General features: G+C 49.5%; 2 protein-coding genes across 2 annotated transcripts; one reads left to right on the forward strand and one right to left on the reverse strand.

The window, feature by feature from the left end:
• Positions 1-1,405: 1,405 nt before the first annotated feature.
• On the reverse strand, positions 1,406-7,904 carry LOC130484722 (cathelicidin-2-like). Its single transcript, XM_056857806.1, has 4 exons — positions 7,731-7,904; positions 5,410-5,517; positions 3,194-3,277; positions 1,406-1,513 (listed from the first exon to the last, which is right to left on the reverse strand). Exons 1-4 carry the CDS (start codon positions 7,902-7,904, stop codon positions 1,406-1,408), a joined length of 474 nt encoding a protein of 157 aa, XP_056713784.1.
• A 7,228-nt stretch (positions 7,905-15,132) lies between these two features.
• On the forward strand, positions 15,133-17,925 carry LOC130484254 (cathelicidin-2-like). The gene is made up of 4 exons (XM_056857156.1): positions 15,133-15,309; positions 15,641-15,748; positions 17,419-17,502; positions 17,809-17,925. Exons 1-4 carry the CDS (start codon positions 15,133-15,135, stop codon positions 17,923-17,925), a joined length of 486 nt encoding a protein of 161 aa, XP_056713134.1.
• Positions 17,926-18,177: the final 252 nt, after the last annotated feature.

The following is an 18,177-nucleotide window of genomic DNA, read 5'->3' on the forward strand; positions in this document are numbered from 1 at the left end:
AGAGGAAGGATCTGATGCACAAACTAGAAGCCTCAGGATCACACCTCTACCTGAATCAGGGCTGACAAAAGTCTGTTGCACATTCAGAGTAAATCTCTGAATCCCAGTGCCAGGAGGCTGATCCAGCAGGACTAGATGGACCCTCCCTGGTCTGATTCAGCAGGGCACTTCTGATGTTTTTATGACTTGGGCTTTTTTGCAAGTCTCCTGGCTAGACTCTCCTGCAGTCCCATCTCGTCCCCCCTGGTCACACCCCACCCAACCAATGACACAGCTAGCAAAAAATATTGCCTGACCCATAGGTCTCCATGTGCCCGCCCCATAGCACCAGCCATTTACTCGTATCTCAGGACAACAGATCAGTTGGCATGAATTGCTTCTAAGAGGGTTACTCGGAATAATATGACTAAAAAATCTTCCATCCTATGAAGAAATGTCAATGATAGTGCAAGCCTGTGGAGAGTTCCTGCATTCAGCTTCAGCTTCAAAAGGAAACTGATAGAATAGCATGGTATAACCCTGAGATATTATTTCTAAAAGGTTGCCAAAGATCTTAATAGGTAGACAAGTCTCAATGTTTTTGTGACTGGTGGAATAACTTCCATCGAGACCGATATGCTGTCCCCCAAAAAGTAGTTTCTATTCTTAACAGTCCCACTAAGCCTGTTTTTAAAATCTTATTGTGGCAGCAAAAATTAATAATAAAATTTTATTTCACAAAGCCAGGATGCTAGTTTGGCAGCTAACACAACACAGAAAGTATTTCATATGGGAAGAGAAAGCCTTCCGAATATTAAAATACTATGATGGAACAGCAAAGCTGGAATTGAGGGCTGTTTGGCATGCAGAATAAACCAGTAACTCTTGCAAAAGATGGACGCTGCATTTGGTTGCCAGGTCCCTCTATGCCACTGGCAGGAGGTTTTTGGGGCAGAGCCTAAGAAAGGCGGGGTTTGGGGAGGGACTTCAATGCCATAGCGTCCAATTGCCAAAACGGCCATTTTCTCCAGGTGAACTGATCTCTATCGGCTGGAGATCGGTTATAATAGCAGGAGATCTCCAGCTAGCACCTGGCGGTTGGCAACCCTAACGCTGCACCATTAGAGAGCACGAATGCAGCAATGGAAGAAAACGTGATCTGGTCGCAATCAAGTCCCTGAACATGAAAAGAGGTTTTTTGAAAATTACAATCTCAGTGGTACATATTTTATTATGTGAAGAAGCCTTATGGGATGCATTGGGACAAGAGAATAGAAAGACGCTGCGTGGGAAGCAAGGTAGGATTTTCAAAGCTTGCAAGAAGCTCGCAGGAGCAACTCCCCAGGGGTCTCTGCCACACGTAGCTGTTGCAGGTGCCTGGAGGGAATGTGACGTCTTGAGATGGTTTTTCTCCGGCCATTGCTATCTACCCAAATCGCGCGGCTCCCAGAGCGATGCTGACCCCGTGCTTCTTCACAAATCTCTTGGTTTTCCTCCAGAATCTTCTCCAGCGGCCCCTGGTGATCCGGCTCAGCTAGAACAGGGGGAAGACAGACAAGGGTCAGGAGCTGCAGCGGAGCGAGGGTTTGCTCACGGCACAGCTTTGGCAGGCCGGGGTTCAAAACTGACTGCCCGAGTGGTCAGGATTTCTCCCTCCTCTTCCCCAGTCTCCAGGACCTCATGGTCCATTTCAAAAAACCCAGCCTGCTTCCTTTCCATCACTCGGCATAGACTCAAACGGCCTCCAGCCTTTGCACTGGCAACCCATTGTTTCTGAGCACAATTCGAAGTGCTGGCTTGAAGTGCTGGAATTGAAGGCCGTTTGGTATGCAGAATAAACCAGTAACTCTTGCAAGAGATGGACACTGCATAGGGTTGCCAGGTCTCTCTTTGCCACTGGCGGGAGGCTTTTGGTGTGGAGCCTGAGAAGGGCAAGGTTTGGGGAGGGGCGGGACTTCAATGCCCTAGAGCCCATTTGCCAAAGTGGCCATTTTCTCCAGGTGAACTGATCTCTAACGGCTGGAGATCAGTTGTAATAGCAGGAGATCTCCAGCTACTACCTGGAGGTTGGCAAACCTAGACTAAATGGCTTGAGGGCAGGGCACCTGAAGGAACACCTCCTCCTGTACCACCCACCCCTCCAGTTAAGATCTGCCTCTCAAGCCCTGCTTTCTGGGGGGCCCTCCTTCAGAGGTGGCAGCCAGAGACGGGGCCTTTTCAGGAGTGGCCCCTCCCTTATGGAATGCATCCTATACTTTCTTTTTAGAACACATCTTTTTATGAAGCCTTTTTAATTAGGGGTTTATCTACTCTGCTTTTTAATGGTCTGCTTCTGTTTTATGGATAGTTTTTGTGCTGTTTACACCCAATCGCTTGTGTTTGAAGGGCTTGTTTTTAATATTGTGACATGGGTTTCATTGTAAGCTGCTAGGGTTGCCAGCCTCCAGGGGGCACCTGGAGATCTCCCGCTATTACAATTGATCTCCAGACGACCATGATCAGTTCCCCCGAAGAAAATGGCTGCTTTGTAGGGTACATTCTACGCATTATACCCCACTGAATTCCCTCCCCTTCCCAAACCCCACCCTCCCCAGGCTCCATATTCCAAATCTCCAGGTTTGGAAAAAACTAGAATTGGCAACCCTATAAGCTGCTTTGAGCAGAACTCTGAAGAGGCAACATAGAAACATCCTAAATAAATAATAAAGCCTAAAGTGTGAGAATTTTGGAAGACAAAAGCTGCCAATCTGTGTGTGGACTCCTCCTCCAAATCGACAAGGACGGAGTCAGGAATCTACTGTTTGTTCCTACAAGATGTGCAATAAAAATTATACCCTTTGGGAAGCATTCAGCATATGCACAGAGGCAATCTTTCCTTACACTGATTTTTTTTTTAAATCTTCCTGACAGATGGGCTTTTTGCAGATACTCAGCAGCCTTGTGCCCATGGGAAGACTCCCAACAGAGAAATACTCAAAAAAACACATGTTTGCAAACCAAACCAGTCAAGATTCTGCATATATCTGGAAGGACTTTGCAATACATTTCTGGAGGCCTCTTGGCCCTCTTCCCACAAACCCGCAAGGATGAACTTGGGAATTTGCCCTTGCTGGGATCTGCATCTCCACCCCCACCCCTGCATTTCGGCAACACCCCAGGCCTGAATGCCAAAGAAGAAACAGAGACGGTGAGACTCCGGTGTCTGAGAAAATACCTCCTGATCCACATCTTCACACTGGACGATGATCAATGGCGGATTCTGCTCAGCAGAAAAGAACCCAGAGCAGTCCCGGTCAACCTGCCCAAGCAAAGAAGGAGAGGTTTCAGCCCCAAGCGAGTCCTGAGTTCAAGAGCCTGCTCTCACTCATTCTCTCTCTTTCTCTCTCTCTCTCTCTCTCTCACACACACCATAGCTCCTTGGTTTTTAAAAAAAAGGCTCTGGGCAGGTTTAGCTGTGGTAGTTGTGCAAGTCCTGTTTGTTGCCAGCACAGGGTATTCGTGTGCCCTGCGGTTCTTTGCACAACCACGAGGAGGATGGGTCTGCGGGGTCCAGTCCAAGGCATGAATTCCCGCCCCCATGGATTCCTCCCCACCTTCAATTCAGCTCAAAATTTCTCCCAAGGAAAGTGCCCCTTTCACGCTGCTTCTTTCCTGCATCTAGGCTAGGGAACGGAATAGTCCAACCAAGTCCCAAGTCTACTGTCGAACACACTACTGTCTGCCCAGGATCGGCAGTCCCTGGGGCCACTTGGAAACCTGCTTCAATTGCATTCAACACCACCGAATCCCATTAAGTCTGCGACACTTCCGGACCAGTATCCAATTTTAAGACCCTGGCTGGAGGGTTGCCAGGCCCGAGACAACCCCTGCCCCCAATTTTATTGTTGGGACTGAACCACCCTCCGGTCTGACGCAGAGTTCTGGAGAACTCTAAAGCTTGCACCTGCTTTTGTGACATGTGGGCTGGTCCTGTTAAGGGTATGACCAGTCTTTGGCTTTGAGGAGTTTTCTGCAACACAACACAGTTATTGTTGCTCTTTGCCTATTTTAGGAATATATGAATGTGTGGAAGTGTCTATTCTGGCAAAGGATGCTGCCCCACCCCACCCCTCCCTACTATGCAGGGTTGCCAACCTCCAGGTACTTGTTATAATGCGATAAATTTACATCAGGTAAGTGTATATACACAACAAAATCAGGTGCACAAAAATTGACAGTCCAGAATGGTAATGTCCAAATGAAGCACGGAACAGATTTCAAACGCAATGGGCTTCCGGTAAAATCCCCATTTCAGAGCTTTCGTCAAGCTTCAAGGAGTACCACGTGCAAATATCACCAAAGTTTGGAGAGACATCTATTCTGCCATTCTGTTTAAGAGGCTAGCTGAGAGTCTCTTGGGATATTGTTTTGGTGAGGCTCCACCTCACAATATAACTGCTTGCAAAGTGCTTTGTATGTGCTTTATTGAGCTTTATACAAGTGCAGACTTTTGATTTCCTACTCTCCTATTTTGTACTTGTAGCCAGTGTTTGATTACCAACCTCCAGGTACTAGCTGGAGATCTCCTGCTATTACAACTGATCTCCAGCCGATAGAGATCAGTTCCCCTGGAGAAAATAGCTGCTTTGGCAATTGGACTCTACGGCATTGAAAACGCTCCCCTCCCCAAACCCCGCCCTCCTCAGGCACCGCCCCCAAAATCACCAGGTATTTCCATCCCGGAGCTGGCAACCCTACTACTATGACAGGAAAATAGGGTTGCCAGGTTCCTCTTCGCCACCGGCGGGAGGTTTTGGGGCAGAGCCTGAGGAGGGGAGGGTTTGGGGCGGGGAGGGACTTCAGTGCCATAGAGTCCAATTGCCATAGTGGCCATTTCCTCCAGGTGAACTGATCTCTATTGGCTGGAAATCAGTTGTAATAGTAGGAGGTCTCCAGCTAGTACCTGGAGGCTTGGAAATTAGCACTGGTAAAAGGTACACAAATGCACAGAGCCAAGTAGCAAAAATGCAAATGTTAATAAGTGCAAAACATCAAAGACAGCAGTGTGAGACAAATAGACCTAACAGTAGTGACTATATAATGTACACTAACAGCAGGCATGGAAGCCATGAGAAGCAAAAGGAGGAGGAGGAGTTGGAATTGGTTTTTATATGCTGACTTTCTCTACCACTTAAGGAAGAAACAAACCGGCTAACAATCGCCTTCCCCTCCCCACAACAAACACCCGGTGAGGTAGGTGGGACTGAGAGAGCTCTAAGAGAACTGTGACTAGCCCAAGGTCACCCAGCTGGCTTCATGTGGAGGAGCGGGGAATCAAACCCAGTTCTCCAGATCAGAGTCCACCGCTCCAAACCACCGCTCTTAACCACTACACCATGCTGGCTCTCTTCTCAAGAGGAGAGGCTTTCCCACTGTGGAGGGTCCCCTTACCCCATCCTCTTTGGGCTCACACTGGGTCACATCTGGGTTCTCTTCCGCACGGCAAACCGTCTCTTTGATGGAGAATTTCAGGGACTGGATGGTTTTGGCAGAAGGGTCCTGTAAAGACATGCAGTTCAGGGATCAGTCGGGTCTGCAGAGGAACGGAGGCAGCTGCCCTGCTGGGGTTGCCAACTGTGGTTTGGGAAATTCCTGGCAATATGGGGTTGGAGCCTGGGAGGGTGGAGTTTAGGGAGGGACCTCAGCAGGGTATAATGCTGTAGAGTCCACCCTCCAAAGCTGCCGTTTTCAGCAGGGGAACGGATCTCTGTAGTCTGGAGATCAGTTGTAATTGTGGGAGCTCCCCAGGCCCTACCTGGAGGTTGGCAACCCTATGCCCCATTTTTCTTGAACTTTGTGCTGGTCTGGAAAAAGCTGGGAGCTGCCAAGCCTTGATCGACTCAGCTATACAAATTGGGGGGGGGGGGGAGAGAGATGGAGCTCCACCTGTTGGATTTTTGCCTGTTGCAATGCTGTAAAATGTACATTGGCCTGTTGGGGGAAAGGTTAGAGCTGGATTATTTATTTATTTATTTCCTTTATTTACTTACTGCACTTATGCCCCGCTTTTCTCCCCAAAGCAGCTTACAGCTTCCTCCTTTCCTCCATGCTATCCTCACAACCACCCTGCGAGGTAGGTTAGGCTGAGAACGTGTGACTGGCTTAAGGTCACCCACCAAGCTTCCTTGGCAGAGCGGGGATTTGAACCTGGGTCTCCCAGACCCTACTCCGACACTGCAGGTTCCAGGAATCTGGGGAGGTCCAGAAACACACTGGGGGGGGTGGGTGGCGGCCCCCTGCGGAGTTTCTGAGCCCGAGAATGGCAGGAGGCTGATCCACCCCTCCCAATTGAGGACTTGGATGGGAGACCCCTGAGGAAGCCCAGGGTTGCTACACGGAGGCAGGCAATTGTCTCTTGCCTTGAAAACCCCACAGGGTCGGCATACTTTGTTTGTGGCTTGATGGCACTTTCCACCACCAGTAAGAGGAGGATGGACGCTTCGCCATTGGCATAGCCGGCTGGAGGGATTTCTCTTCCCTGAACGAAGAGAGAGGAGAGGGAAGGGGAATGGTGGAGGGTTATCCTCTGTGCCCGTGGAGTCATGCCTAGGGTTGCCAACCTCCAGGTACTGTAAACCCACAGCACCAGCTCAATTACTTATATGCAGTAAATAAACTCCTAATAGTCTCAATGTTAATCACATAATAATACTCTAATACATTCCGTTAGACCCCCTTGTTGGGTGGTCTAACGGAATATATTAGAGTATTATTATGTGATTAACATTGAGACTATTAGGAGTTTATTTACTGCATATAAGTAATTGAGCTGGTGCTGTGGGTTTACACAACTGTGTTAAATCAGCATACGTACTATTTGTTTAACCTCCAGGTACTGGCTAATCTCCTGTTAAGGAATGAATATCTCAACACGCAGCCACTTACAATTCTTTTGTTATTTTTGTATTTTTCCAATGCCTTATGTGCCTTTAAATACCAGTTCACAAAACTTTCATAACACGATTCAGAAACATTTTAACAACAAAGACAAGATTGATAAATTGTCCACAAGATCTCACTCTTCCAGTCCTCAAAGAGAAATTATGCCGACGTCATGCTTCACAGTGTTGTATTGCAATGCATCTTCTGAAGGTCTGCTGATGACAGCTGACCTATAGGATTCCTCTTTGCACAGCCATTCCACAGTTCATTGCATTGCAATACGACACTGTTTGTGAATCGTGTTATGAAGGTTTTGTGAACTGGTATTTAAAGGCACATAAGGCATTGGAAAAATATAAAAATAACAAAAGAATTGTAAGTGGCTGCGTGTTGAGATATTCATTCCTTAACAGGAGATTAGCCAGCTCTTATATACAACAACCTCCAGGTACTACCTGGAGATCTCCTGCTATCACAACTGACCTCCAGCCAATAAGAGATCAGTTCCCCTGCAGAAAATGGCTGCTTTGGCATCTGGACTCTATGGCATTGAAGTCCCTCCCCTCTCCAACCTCCGCCCTCCTCAGGCTCCACCCTAGGGTTGCCAACCTCCAGGTACTAGCTGGAGATCTCCTGCTATTACAACTGATCTCCAGCTGATAGAGATCTGTTCCCCTGGAGAAAATGGCCACTTTGGCAATTGGACTCTATGGCATTGAAGTCCTTCCCCTCCCCAAATCCTGCACGACCTTAGGCTCCCAAAAACCTCCTGCCAGTGGCGCAGAGGGACCTGGCAACCCTAGTCATGCCCCAATCCCAGAACGACTCACCCAGTCCGGCTGGGGTTCAGCTTCCAGCAGCTGGAAGGCATTCTCCGGGCCCAGCTCCTGGTTGTAGGTGGCAACCGCAGAAGCCAGGACCTGCTCGTAGCTGAGAAGGGTGGGCTGTGTGGGGGCTCCGGCGACCACCCCCACCAGCAGCATCAGTGCCCAGCAGCTCTGCATCCTGGCTTTCGTCGGTGGTACCTAAGTTGCTCATCCAGCCTCCCACTGCTTTTTTATAGCCCTCCTGGGGGTGGGGGGCTGGCAGCTGGTGGGCTAACGTCCCCTGGGCGGTTGGATGTCCGAGTGGCTTTCTCTTCCCTAGGCAGGAAATGCCCGTTGTTGGCCAATTTGCCAAAGTGGGATAGCCGTTGGAGATGAAGAGAGGAACTGCCGAAATCCTTGGCTTTGCTTGCAAAACACTCCAGGTGGTGAGGCAGGGAAAGGGGGGCTGTGAGTTAGGAAAGGCTGATGCAAGAGGGAAGGCCCTTTTCTGATGGACCAGGGACCGAATCAATGGGTCTGTCTCCCAAGCTATAGAGTCAGAGGGATAAAACACGGCTGCTAAGGACACAATCCATTGGGAAGTTTTCCCTGTGGGAGAGCCTTGAAGTGTGTGTATAGGAGGGGGAGGGGGCTATGCACAAATTTCCACCTATTTGGATTTGGACCACATGAACCCGCCTTTTACTGTATCAGACCCTTGGTCCATCATGGTCAGTATTGCCTACTCAGACTGGCAGCAGCTCTCCAGGGTCTCAGGCAGAGGTCTTTCACATCGCCTGCTGCCTGGTCCTTTCAACTGGAAATGCTGGGGATTGAACCTGGAACCTTCTGCATTCCAAGCAGATGCCCTACCACTGAACTCAGCCCCTATTTCAGGGAAGCTATAACACAGGAGACTTTCCAATGGGTCTGAAGCCCAAGACTCTCCACTTGGGGGTCACCTTGCATGCAGTTTATTGACTTCATCTATACCCCACTTTTCTCCCTGATGCGGACCCAACGTGGCTTGCACTGTTCTCTCCTCCGTTTTATCCTCACAACAACCTCGTGAAGTAAGTTAGGTGGTTGAGCGTGTGGGACTGGCCCAAGGTCACTGCTAGGCTTCCATGGGAGAGGGGGGATTTGAACCAGGGTCTCCCAGATCCTTGTCCAACACTCTAACCATTATATCCCACTGGCTCTCTGTTGGATGCAGAGGCCTGCTAGAATTCTGTGCATGCACACAACTCCACTTGAGGTACCCAGGAGTCACATACTATTTATTTATGTAGGAAATGTCTATGCCACCTCTCCAGATCTTCTCTATGGGATCCCTCATCTCATTGCTAGGTTATTTTATCCCATAATTGTTGTGCTGGGTTTTATGTACCAATCCATTTGCCTCTCTGCTGGATGTCCTTCCATATCTTTTCCCAACGGTCACCAAAAACAAGTCTAAGGCTGAAACCATACCTGCGTTTTGACACACTTTTAATTAGAGCTCAGGAATCTCCCCCCACCCCGCCCCCCAAGCATTTAATGCTACAGGGAGGGAAAGGCCAGGGGGAAGATCTTGGCCAGTTGCATTTGTATTTGTTTTTCCCTTCCCGGTGCAGGTATAAGGCTGGGGCCTATCCAAAGGCATGAACCAAAGGGGCTCTTAGCTTATGCTTTTGGATCAGCCAGCTGCTGAATCCAGGCCTGGCCCAAGAAGATTTTCTGGCTTTTTTATATGGCATTCTTCACAGCTTAAGCTGTTTTGTGTCCTTTCAGGAGGGAGGAGGAGGAGGAGGATAATAAGAGTTGGTTTTTATATGCCGACTTTCTCTACCACTTAAGGGAGACTCAAACAGGCTTGCCCTGACCTGGATGGCCCAAGCTAGCCTGATCTCGTCAGATCTCAGAAGCTAAGCAGGGTCAGCCCTGGTTAGTATTTGGATGGGAGACCACCAAGGAAGACCAGGGTTGCTGTGCAGAGGAAGGCACTGGCAAACCACCTCTGTTAGTCTCTTGCCATGAAAACCCCCAAAAAGGTTGACAGCACTTCACACACACACAAACAGGCTTACGATCACCTTCCCTTCCCCTCCCCACAACAGATTTGTCTGCTTCTGCACAGCAACCCTGGACTTCCTTGGTGGCCTCCCATTCAAGTATTAACCAGGGGCAGCCCTGCTTAGCTTCCCAGATCTAACAAGATCAGACTAACCTGGACCATCCAGGGCTGGGCAGATGAACTGAAGTGATTTGCTATTGCCTATCTCTGCACAGCAACCCTGGACTTCCTTGTTGGTCTCCCATTCAAGTACTCACCAGGGCTGACTCTGCTTAGCTTCCAAAACGTGACAAGATCGGGCTAGCCTGGGACATCCAGGTCAGGGCTTGCCTTCCTTGATTGTCCTTTTTTTCATTAAACCAGCATATCTCTGCACACCAGCACTGCACACCTGTAACAATACTTTAGGTTTTTTTAAAAAGACTGTCCAGGTGTGGTAAAACTTGAAATAGGGGTGACAAATTCTGTGATTTCCTAGCTCCTTAGTGTTGTCAGTTTTAGGGGAGGTGGAGTTGGAAGTAAATTGGCCTTAGTGAAATTGACCAGACTTTCTCCCAAGCTTCTCCATTTCATAGGAAACTAGAGGAGGAGGATAGTGAAGGAAAAGTTGGGGGGGGGAGGCATTTACAAGGGTAAGGGGGGGCTACCCACTCCCAGGTTGTCCCCACCCACCTCATGACAAGATGACATCTGTCTAGTTCCAGGGCCTGGCATTTGGGGTGGTACAGTGGGGACAGACGTCTTCCCTACCACTGACTGGAAGGGGCGTGCAGTGGCACTGAAAACAGGAGAAAGGCACCCTGTTAATGGTGGCCAAACTCATTCCCTGAGACCAGAGGGGATTCCAAAGAAAACGTGAAATCCCTTGGAGATCCACGTGCCATTTAGAGGCTCCATAGAATCACAGTTGGAAGGGACCACCAGGGTCATCTAGTCCAACCCCCTGCACAATGTAGGAATTTCACAACTACCTCCCCCACACACACCCAGTGACCCCTACTCCATGCCCAGAAGATGGCCAAGATGCCCTCCCTCTCCTGAACTGCCTCTCCTGAACTGCCTAAGGTCATAGTATCAGCATTGCTGACTGATGGACATCTAGTCTCTGCTTAAAAACCCCCATGGCAGGAGAGCTCACCACCTCCCGAGGAAGCCTGTTCCACTGAGGAACTGCTCTAACTATTAGAAAATTCTTCCTGATGTCTAGATAGAAACTCTTTTGAGTTAATTTTAACCCGTTGGTTCTGGTCAGACCTTCTGGGGCAACAGAACACAACTCGGCACCATCCTCCATATGAGAGCCCTTCAAGTACTTGAAGATGGTTATCAAATCCCCTCTCAGTCTTCTCCTCTGCAGGCTAAACATACCCAGCTCCTTCAGCCTTTCCTCATAGGACGTGGTCTCCAGACCCCTCACCATCTTTGTTGCCCTCCCCTGGACACGTTCCAACTTGTCTACATCTTTCTTAAATTGCAGTGCCCAAAACTGAACACAGTACTCTAGGTGAGGTCTCACCAGAGCAGAGTAAAGCGTTACCATCGCTTCAGCAAGGGTTGAGTCACAGCTCCCTAACATGACCCCCAAGTGGTTAGTTTTTGGTCTGGATTTCAGTAAGGGCCCCACCACAGCCTCCGCTTGCCGTTTGGCTGCGTCAGCATTAACGTTGAGGAAGCTGAACCTCCCCACACAACCTGTTCCTCCGGTGACTTCAGTTGGCTGGTTAGGACAGTTTCCCTCATGCTCCGTTTCAGGAGGGTGGCCGTGTTGGTCTGCTGCAGAAAAGCAAGATTTGAACCCTGTAGCACCTTAGAGGCCAACGAGATTGTCCAGGGTAGAAGCTTTTGAGATTCAGTGCACCCTTGGTAAGATACAGGAAGCTACACAATCTGAGAATTGTGGATCTGCATCTGGAGTGAGAGTAAGATTTGCCGGCCCTGCAAATGGTCTATATATCCTGGGTTCGATGCTGTTGGGTAGCCGGGTTTTTCCCCTCCTTCCCCAAAGCATTGTGGTGCATTTGTACACCTCCCGGTGTTTCCCTTGCTTTTCTCTGATCTTTCTCTAGCCTGTTTTGCTCTGAAGTTTTGGGAAAGATCACAGCAAAGACTGGATGGGTGGGGAAATTAGGATTTTTCTGCCCTTGTGACATTTTCCCTGACTGGCCTTTATGCATGAAATTCTCAGTGTTCTTTTCTTTTCTTTTTAAAGAAGTAAGTCCCTTCCGGAGATACAGGGAAAAACACACATCCTTGCAACAAAAGGAACTAGAACATATATTTTTTTAATGAAAGGTAGGAAATCACAGAATTTGTCACCCCTATTGTTAGACTAGTAGATTGATATCACAATGTTTTACTGCCAATTTTTAAAAATTGCAGAAGTCCCGATGTCTCGGGGGGGGGGGCTACTGCTGGGGGACTGGGGTAGGGAAACTTGGGGGGGCTGCCATGTGAAAGCCCCGTTGCTGCTATGCCTTATCTGCAGCAGCACCAGCAAGGGGGAGACTACACAAGCCTGACCCTGTGTGGAAATCCCGTTAATCCCAGGCGCACGTTGGATTCATTTGGATCAGGACCGTGGCATGCAGGGATAGGAGGCGTCCCTGCCAGGCCATTTTCCCAACCTGAAACAGCCCCATTTTTTGCCGTCAAATCACAGCTGACGTATGGTAACCCTGAAGGGGTTTTCAAGGCAGGAGATGTTCGGGTTTGCCCTTGCCTGCCTCCGCGTCACGCCCCTGGCATTCCTTGGAGGTCTCCCATCCAAATATTTGCCAGGCTGAGAGTGTTTGACTGGCCCAAGGTCGCCCATCAAGTTTTCATGGCAGAGTGGGGATTCGAACCTTGGTTTCATAGAATCATAGAGTTGGAAGGGACCACCAGGTTAATCTAGTCCAACCCCCTGCACAATGCAGGAAAATCACAACTACCTTTCCCCACACACACCCAGTGACCCCTACTCCATGCCCAGAAGATGGCAACAAAAACCCTCCAGGATCTCTGGCCAATCTGGCTTGGAGGAAAGTCGCTTCCTGACCCCAATGTGGTGATCGGCATTTCCCTGGGTGTGTAAGAAAGGGCCACAAGAGCCAAGCACTGAAACAACCCTTCCTGCCCTCCCTTTCATGATCTGCCTAGGTTTCCCAGATCCTTGTCCAACACCTTAACCAACTCGCCACGAAATGGCCTTGGGGGCCCAACATTTGGCCAATTATACCTGTGGGTTTCTTTAGTGGGCCAGAGTGTGCCCCCTTGAACCATTTCCAGTCAGGAAAATGAGGCAGGTTGGGAAGTCTAAAGTCCAGTCTCTAGTCATGCCAAAATTGTGCTCTGATCATGTGCAAAGGAACTGAGGAGAGCCCACGACTCATGTCTGACTTCGCATAGAGGGTGAGCGGGCGACCATGTGGCAGATGAAGTTCAGTGTTGGTAAGTGCAAGGTGATACACATCAGAACAAAAACAATCCCAACTTCAAGTATAGGCTAGTGGGGTCTGAGCTTGCTGAGAGTGAGAAAGAAAAAGATTGCGGGGTCATAGAGGACAGCTCTACAAAAGTGTAAACCCAGTGCTCTGTAGCAGTGAAAAAGGCAAACTCTCATGTTGGGGATTATTAGGAAAGGGATTGAAAATAAAACAGCAGGTGTATAGATCTGGGCATGAAGTATGGGTCACTGTGTGTGTGTGTGGGTGGGTAGGTAGTTCAGAATTTCCTGCATTTTGCAGGGGGTTGGACTAGATGACCCTGGTGGTCCTTTCCAACTCTATGATTCTATAATTCTATTCTATGATCTGTGATGCAGCCTCATTTGAAATAGTGTGTGTAGTTCTGGTCCCTATCTCAAAAAGGGCATTGCAGAGCTGGAAAAAGTACAGAAGAGGGCAACTAAGACGATTCCGGGGATGGGGTTGGAGCACCTTTCCTATGAGAAAAGGCTGAAGAGTCTGGGACTTTTCAGTTTAGAAAAAAGATGGCTGGGGGGGGGCATGATAGAGGCTTATAAAATTATGCACAGGGTGGAAAGAGTTGGCAAAGAGAAAATGTTCTCCCTGTCCCACAATAGTAGAACTCGAGGGCATCCAATGAAGCTGATGGGCAATAGATTCAGGATGGGCAAAAGGAAATACTTCTTTACAGAGCGAGTGACTGAAATGTGGAATTTGCTGCCAGAGGAGGTAGTGATGGCCATGGGCATAGACAGCTTTAAAAGGGAATTGGACAGATTCGTGGAGGAGAGTTCCATCAGTGGCTCCTAGCCGTGATGATTAAAGGGAACCTGCATGATCATAGACAGTAAACCTCTGAATCCCAGTGCAACATTGAGGGAAGGCCTCGTCCTCTATGCCCTGTTGGTTGGACCTCCAGAGGAACTGCTTGGCCACGGTGTGAATTGGGATGCTGGACTAGATGGTCCCTCACTGGTCTGAACCAGCAGGGATCTTCTGATGTTCTGATGTTCTTATGACTGTTACACTCCAGGAAACAGGGTGGGGATCCCAGACCCAAATTCCGTTCTCAAATATGTAAATATGTAATGGGCCAGTCATTTCCAAGACCCCTTTCCTTGGTTGAAATGCCATGCTGGCCAGGAAAGGGGAAGAGGGGCTAGAGAAATCGGCCTGCTGGCAGGGGACCACAGTGTAGACCCTGGCACAAAAACTACCAATGATTTGAATGCAGCGTCCAGTGCGAGCTGCAGTGGCTCAGCAATTTGTTTCCGTAACAAGCATCAACTCTGTCCCCTGTTGTCCGAGTCCAGCTGTTTTACCCTTTGGCTGCCCTTGGTCTCCCATGCTGGGCCAGCTCTCCAGCCAAGCCACACAGATGGCCGCTTTGGGTGGCTCAGGGAAGAGAATGCCAATGCCCGGCAGGGGCCCGCTTCTCTCTCAGCCACTGGTAGTCCAGGGGATGGCATGTGTTTACTCCTGAACTCACGCCGCTTCCTGATGTGTCCAGCCGGATTTCTGCAAGCGATGCTTGGACCAGGCCGGCAGCAGCACTTCAGGAGGCAAGGGGGGTACATGGCTTGGGGCAGCAAGAATCCCTTGAACTGGACCTGTTCCTGGGCTGGGATCTGCCTGCAGACCTTCTCCCAACTGCCTCCACCTTTCCCAACAAGGTGTTCCCCTCCCTGTGGCCCCCTGTGGGCAGTTTTGCAAGCAGAGGCCAGGATTTCGGCAGTTCCTCTCCCCACATCCAACTGATATCCCACCTTTGCAGATTGGCCAACAATGGGCATTTCCTGCAGAGGGTAGAGAAAGCCACGTAGGCAACGTTAGACCGCGGGGCTAACCAGGAGGAAGCCCCTACCCCAGAGGAGGTGGACTATAAAAGGAGCCAAAGCTTCCACCCTCACACACAAACACCAAGATGGCAAACTGCTGGGCGATGCTCCTGCTGATGGTCGGGGCAGCCATAGCAATCCCCACCGTCCCCACGCGACTGAGCTATGAGCAAGTCCTGGCCTCTGCTGTCAAGACCTATAACCAGGAGTCAGGCCTGGACAGCGCCTTCCGACTGCTGGAAGCTGAACCTCAGCAGGACTGGGTGAGTGGCCGCACAACTATGTGAGGTAGGTGGGGCTGAGAGAGCTGTGACTAGCCCAAAGTCACCCAGCTGGCTTCGTGTGGAGGAGTGGGGAAACCAATCCAGTTCACCAGATTAGCCTCCGCTGCTCATGTGGAGGAGTGGGGAATCAAACCCAAACTCTACTCCCAATTTCTCTCCCGGCGCAATGGTCTCTACTTGAGGGTATTCTCCATGGTGTTTGCCTGTGAAGTTCCTGTGTTCTGCCCCTCTTAGGTGTTCAGGACAGCTGTGGTTCCCTTTCTAAGCAGCAGAGGAGCTGATCTGAGCCTTTCATTCAAACCCTTCTCAGGATTCTTCTGCTCAGGCTGTCCAGCCACTGAAGTTCTCCGTTAAAGAGACGGTGTGCCAGGCGACGGAGAGCTCTGACATTGACCAGTGTGACTACAAAGACGATGGGGTAAGACTTCCCAGTCAGTGAGCAGGAGGACAAAAGCCAGTGTGCTATACAAGTATGGGCTGTTGTCTTAGAATCATAGAGTTGGAAGGGACCACCAGGGTCATCTAGTCCAACCCCCTGCACAATGCAGGAAATTCACAACTACCCCCACACACACCCCTAGTGACCAGAAGATGGCCATGAAGTCCTCCCTCTCATGAACTGCCTAAGGTCATAGTATCAGCATTGCTGACAGATGGCCATCCAGCCTCTGCTTAAAAACCTCCAGGGAAGGAGAGCTCACCACCTCCTGAGGAAGCCCGTTCCATTGAGGAACTGCTCTAACTGTTAGAAAATTCTTCCTAATGTCTAAATGGAAACTCTTCTGATTTAATTTTGGAAGCACAAAAGCCGGGACTGAATGCAGAATTGAGTGGCTGGAGATTCTCCACTTTTTACTAGTCCTCAGTGCTATGAAAATTGGCCGCTGAGAGCTGATGCCGTTCCTTTATGCATAGGAGGAGATGGAACTAGTAGGCTGTGGGAGGGTAGAGCACAAGACCCTTTACCACTTGGACCCAAAGGAAGCATGATCAGAAATGGTCGTAGGGAGAATGACCAAGGGGCTTCCAGGTGCTCTCTGATTCAGCACCCCTCCATTTTGAAAGAGCATTGTCTGCATATGTGCATAAATATATACATCCCCCCCTTTTTTATAAGTTTCAGATTTTTCTGCAAACCCAGGGGATTCCCTGTGGAAAATCTATTGGGGTAAGTGTGCTCCCTATCTGTAGATTTAAGTATCCGCAGGCAAGGGGCACACTTCAGAATTAGATATATAGCTCCATTATGAAGTATAACAAATACAAATCAACAAAATGTCAAAAGGGACCAAGTGAGCTTTGACTCATGAACGTTTCTAGGCTGGAAAACGTTGTCGATCTTTAAGAGGCAACCAAACTTGAAATTTTTTCCTCTAATACAAATCAGGCAAAGTTGTACATGATATTTCCTTTTTTTTGTCTAATTTGTGCACAAAGCTGTTCAGTTTGTATTAACTAGACAATTCAACTTTGCATGGTAAGAAATCCTAGAATTGTAGATCTAAGAGGACTTGATCCTTCTCCTTCATCAGTCTGAACATCCCTTGTTTGGAGGGCGGTTGCTCTCTTGGAGCAAGAGAAGGAGAGGGGTTACTTGGACTGACCTGCTTAGCCACTGGCTTTGTGCGCTTGTTGGAGCACTAATCGTAACGCCAGGCAGCCCATTTTCCCTCTGAGACTAGACTCTCCGGCCATTTATGCCTGGCTGTTTCCTCGCGGTCACCCCACTGACTACTTTGGGGCTTGGCTTTGATTAGGCTTGCATTTTCCAACCGTCAGAGGTCGCCTCGCTCTCCGCGGACGTTTCCGCGCATTTTGCCCTCGTTTTCTGGATTCATGTATAGCCAGCATCCAGAAAACACATGGAAAACATGCAGGAATGTGGAGGGAGAGCAAGGCAATCTCAGACGGCCGGAAAATGCAAGCCTAATCAAAGCAAAGCCCCAGAGTAGTAGGCAGGGTGACTGTGAGGAAACAGCCATGCAGACATGGCCTCTCTGTCCGTTAGGACTTATCCTCGACTGAATCCAATCTGGACCCTCCTTGGCAGGTGCTGAGGCCCTGATGCCTCCTTTTCTCTCTCTGCAGCTTGACCAAGACTGCTCTGGGTTCTTTTCCACTGCACAGAGCCCGCCACTGATTGTAGTCCAGTGTGAAGACGTGGACCAGGAGGTAGGGCTGGGGCTGACTTTCTAGGGTTGCCAACTCCAGGTTGGGAAATTCCTAGAGCTTTTGGAGGTGGAGCCTGGGTGGTGAGGGTGGAATTTGGGGAGGGGAGAGACCTTAGAGGGGTGTAAGCCATGAAGTCCACCCTCCAAAGCAGCTGTTTTCTCCAGGCGAATTGATCTTTGCTGTCTGGAGATCAGCTGTAATACCTGGAGATCTCCAAGCCCCACTGGGAGGTTGGCAACTCCAAGGGGATGCTGCCATGGAAACATTATCCTGCAGTGTCTCCTTTCTCCCCCTACCCCATTCTAGTTGGAGCGGATCACAAGGGGCCGTTTTAAAAAATGGAAGAAGAAATGGAAGAAGAAACTTCGCAAAGTCCTAAAGAAGCAAGGTCCAAGCATCGCTGTGGGCGCCTTTACTGGCTAGGGTGCTCCAGAGAAAGAGGACGGCAATCTTGCGCCATCCCTTCCGGGGTGAGGGTGGGGAATCTCTGCAAAGCTGAAAGCCCTTTGGGGGTCCTTCTCCGTTCTTCTCTGGCCCCTGTAGAACCTCCTCCAGCAATAAATTGTCTTCAATAAATGGCTCCTCTTTTTTTCCTGCTGTGCTGAAAAGGGTGTGCTCAAAGGGAGAGATTTGTGCTGCTTCTCAACCCACTGGTAATCCCCCTTCTCATCAATT

Source organism: Euleptes europaea, chromosome 11 (assembly GCF_029931775.1).
Source record: "Euleptes europaea isolate rEulEur1 chromosome 11, rEulEur1.hap1, whole genome shotgun sequence".
Classification (NCBI taxonomy): Eukaryota; Metazoa; Chordata; class Lepidosauria; order Squamata; family Sphaerodactylidae; genus Euleptes; species Euleptes europaea.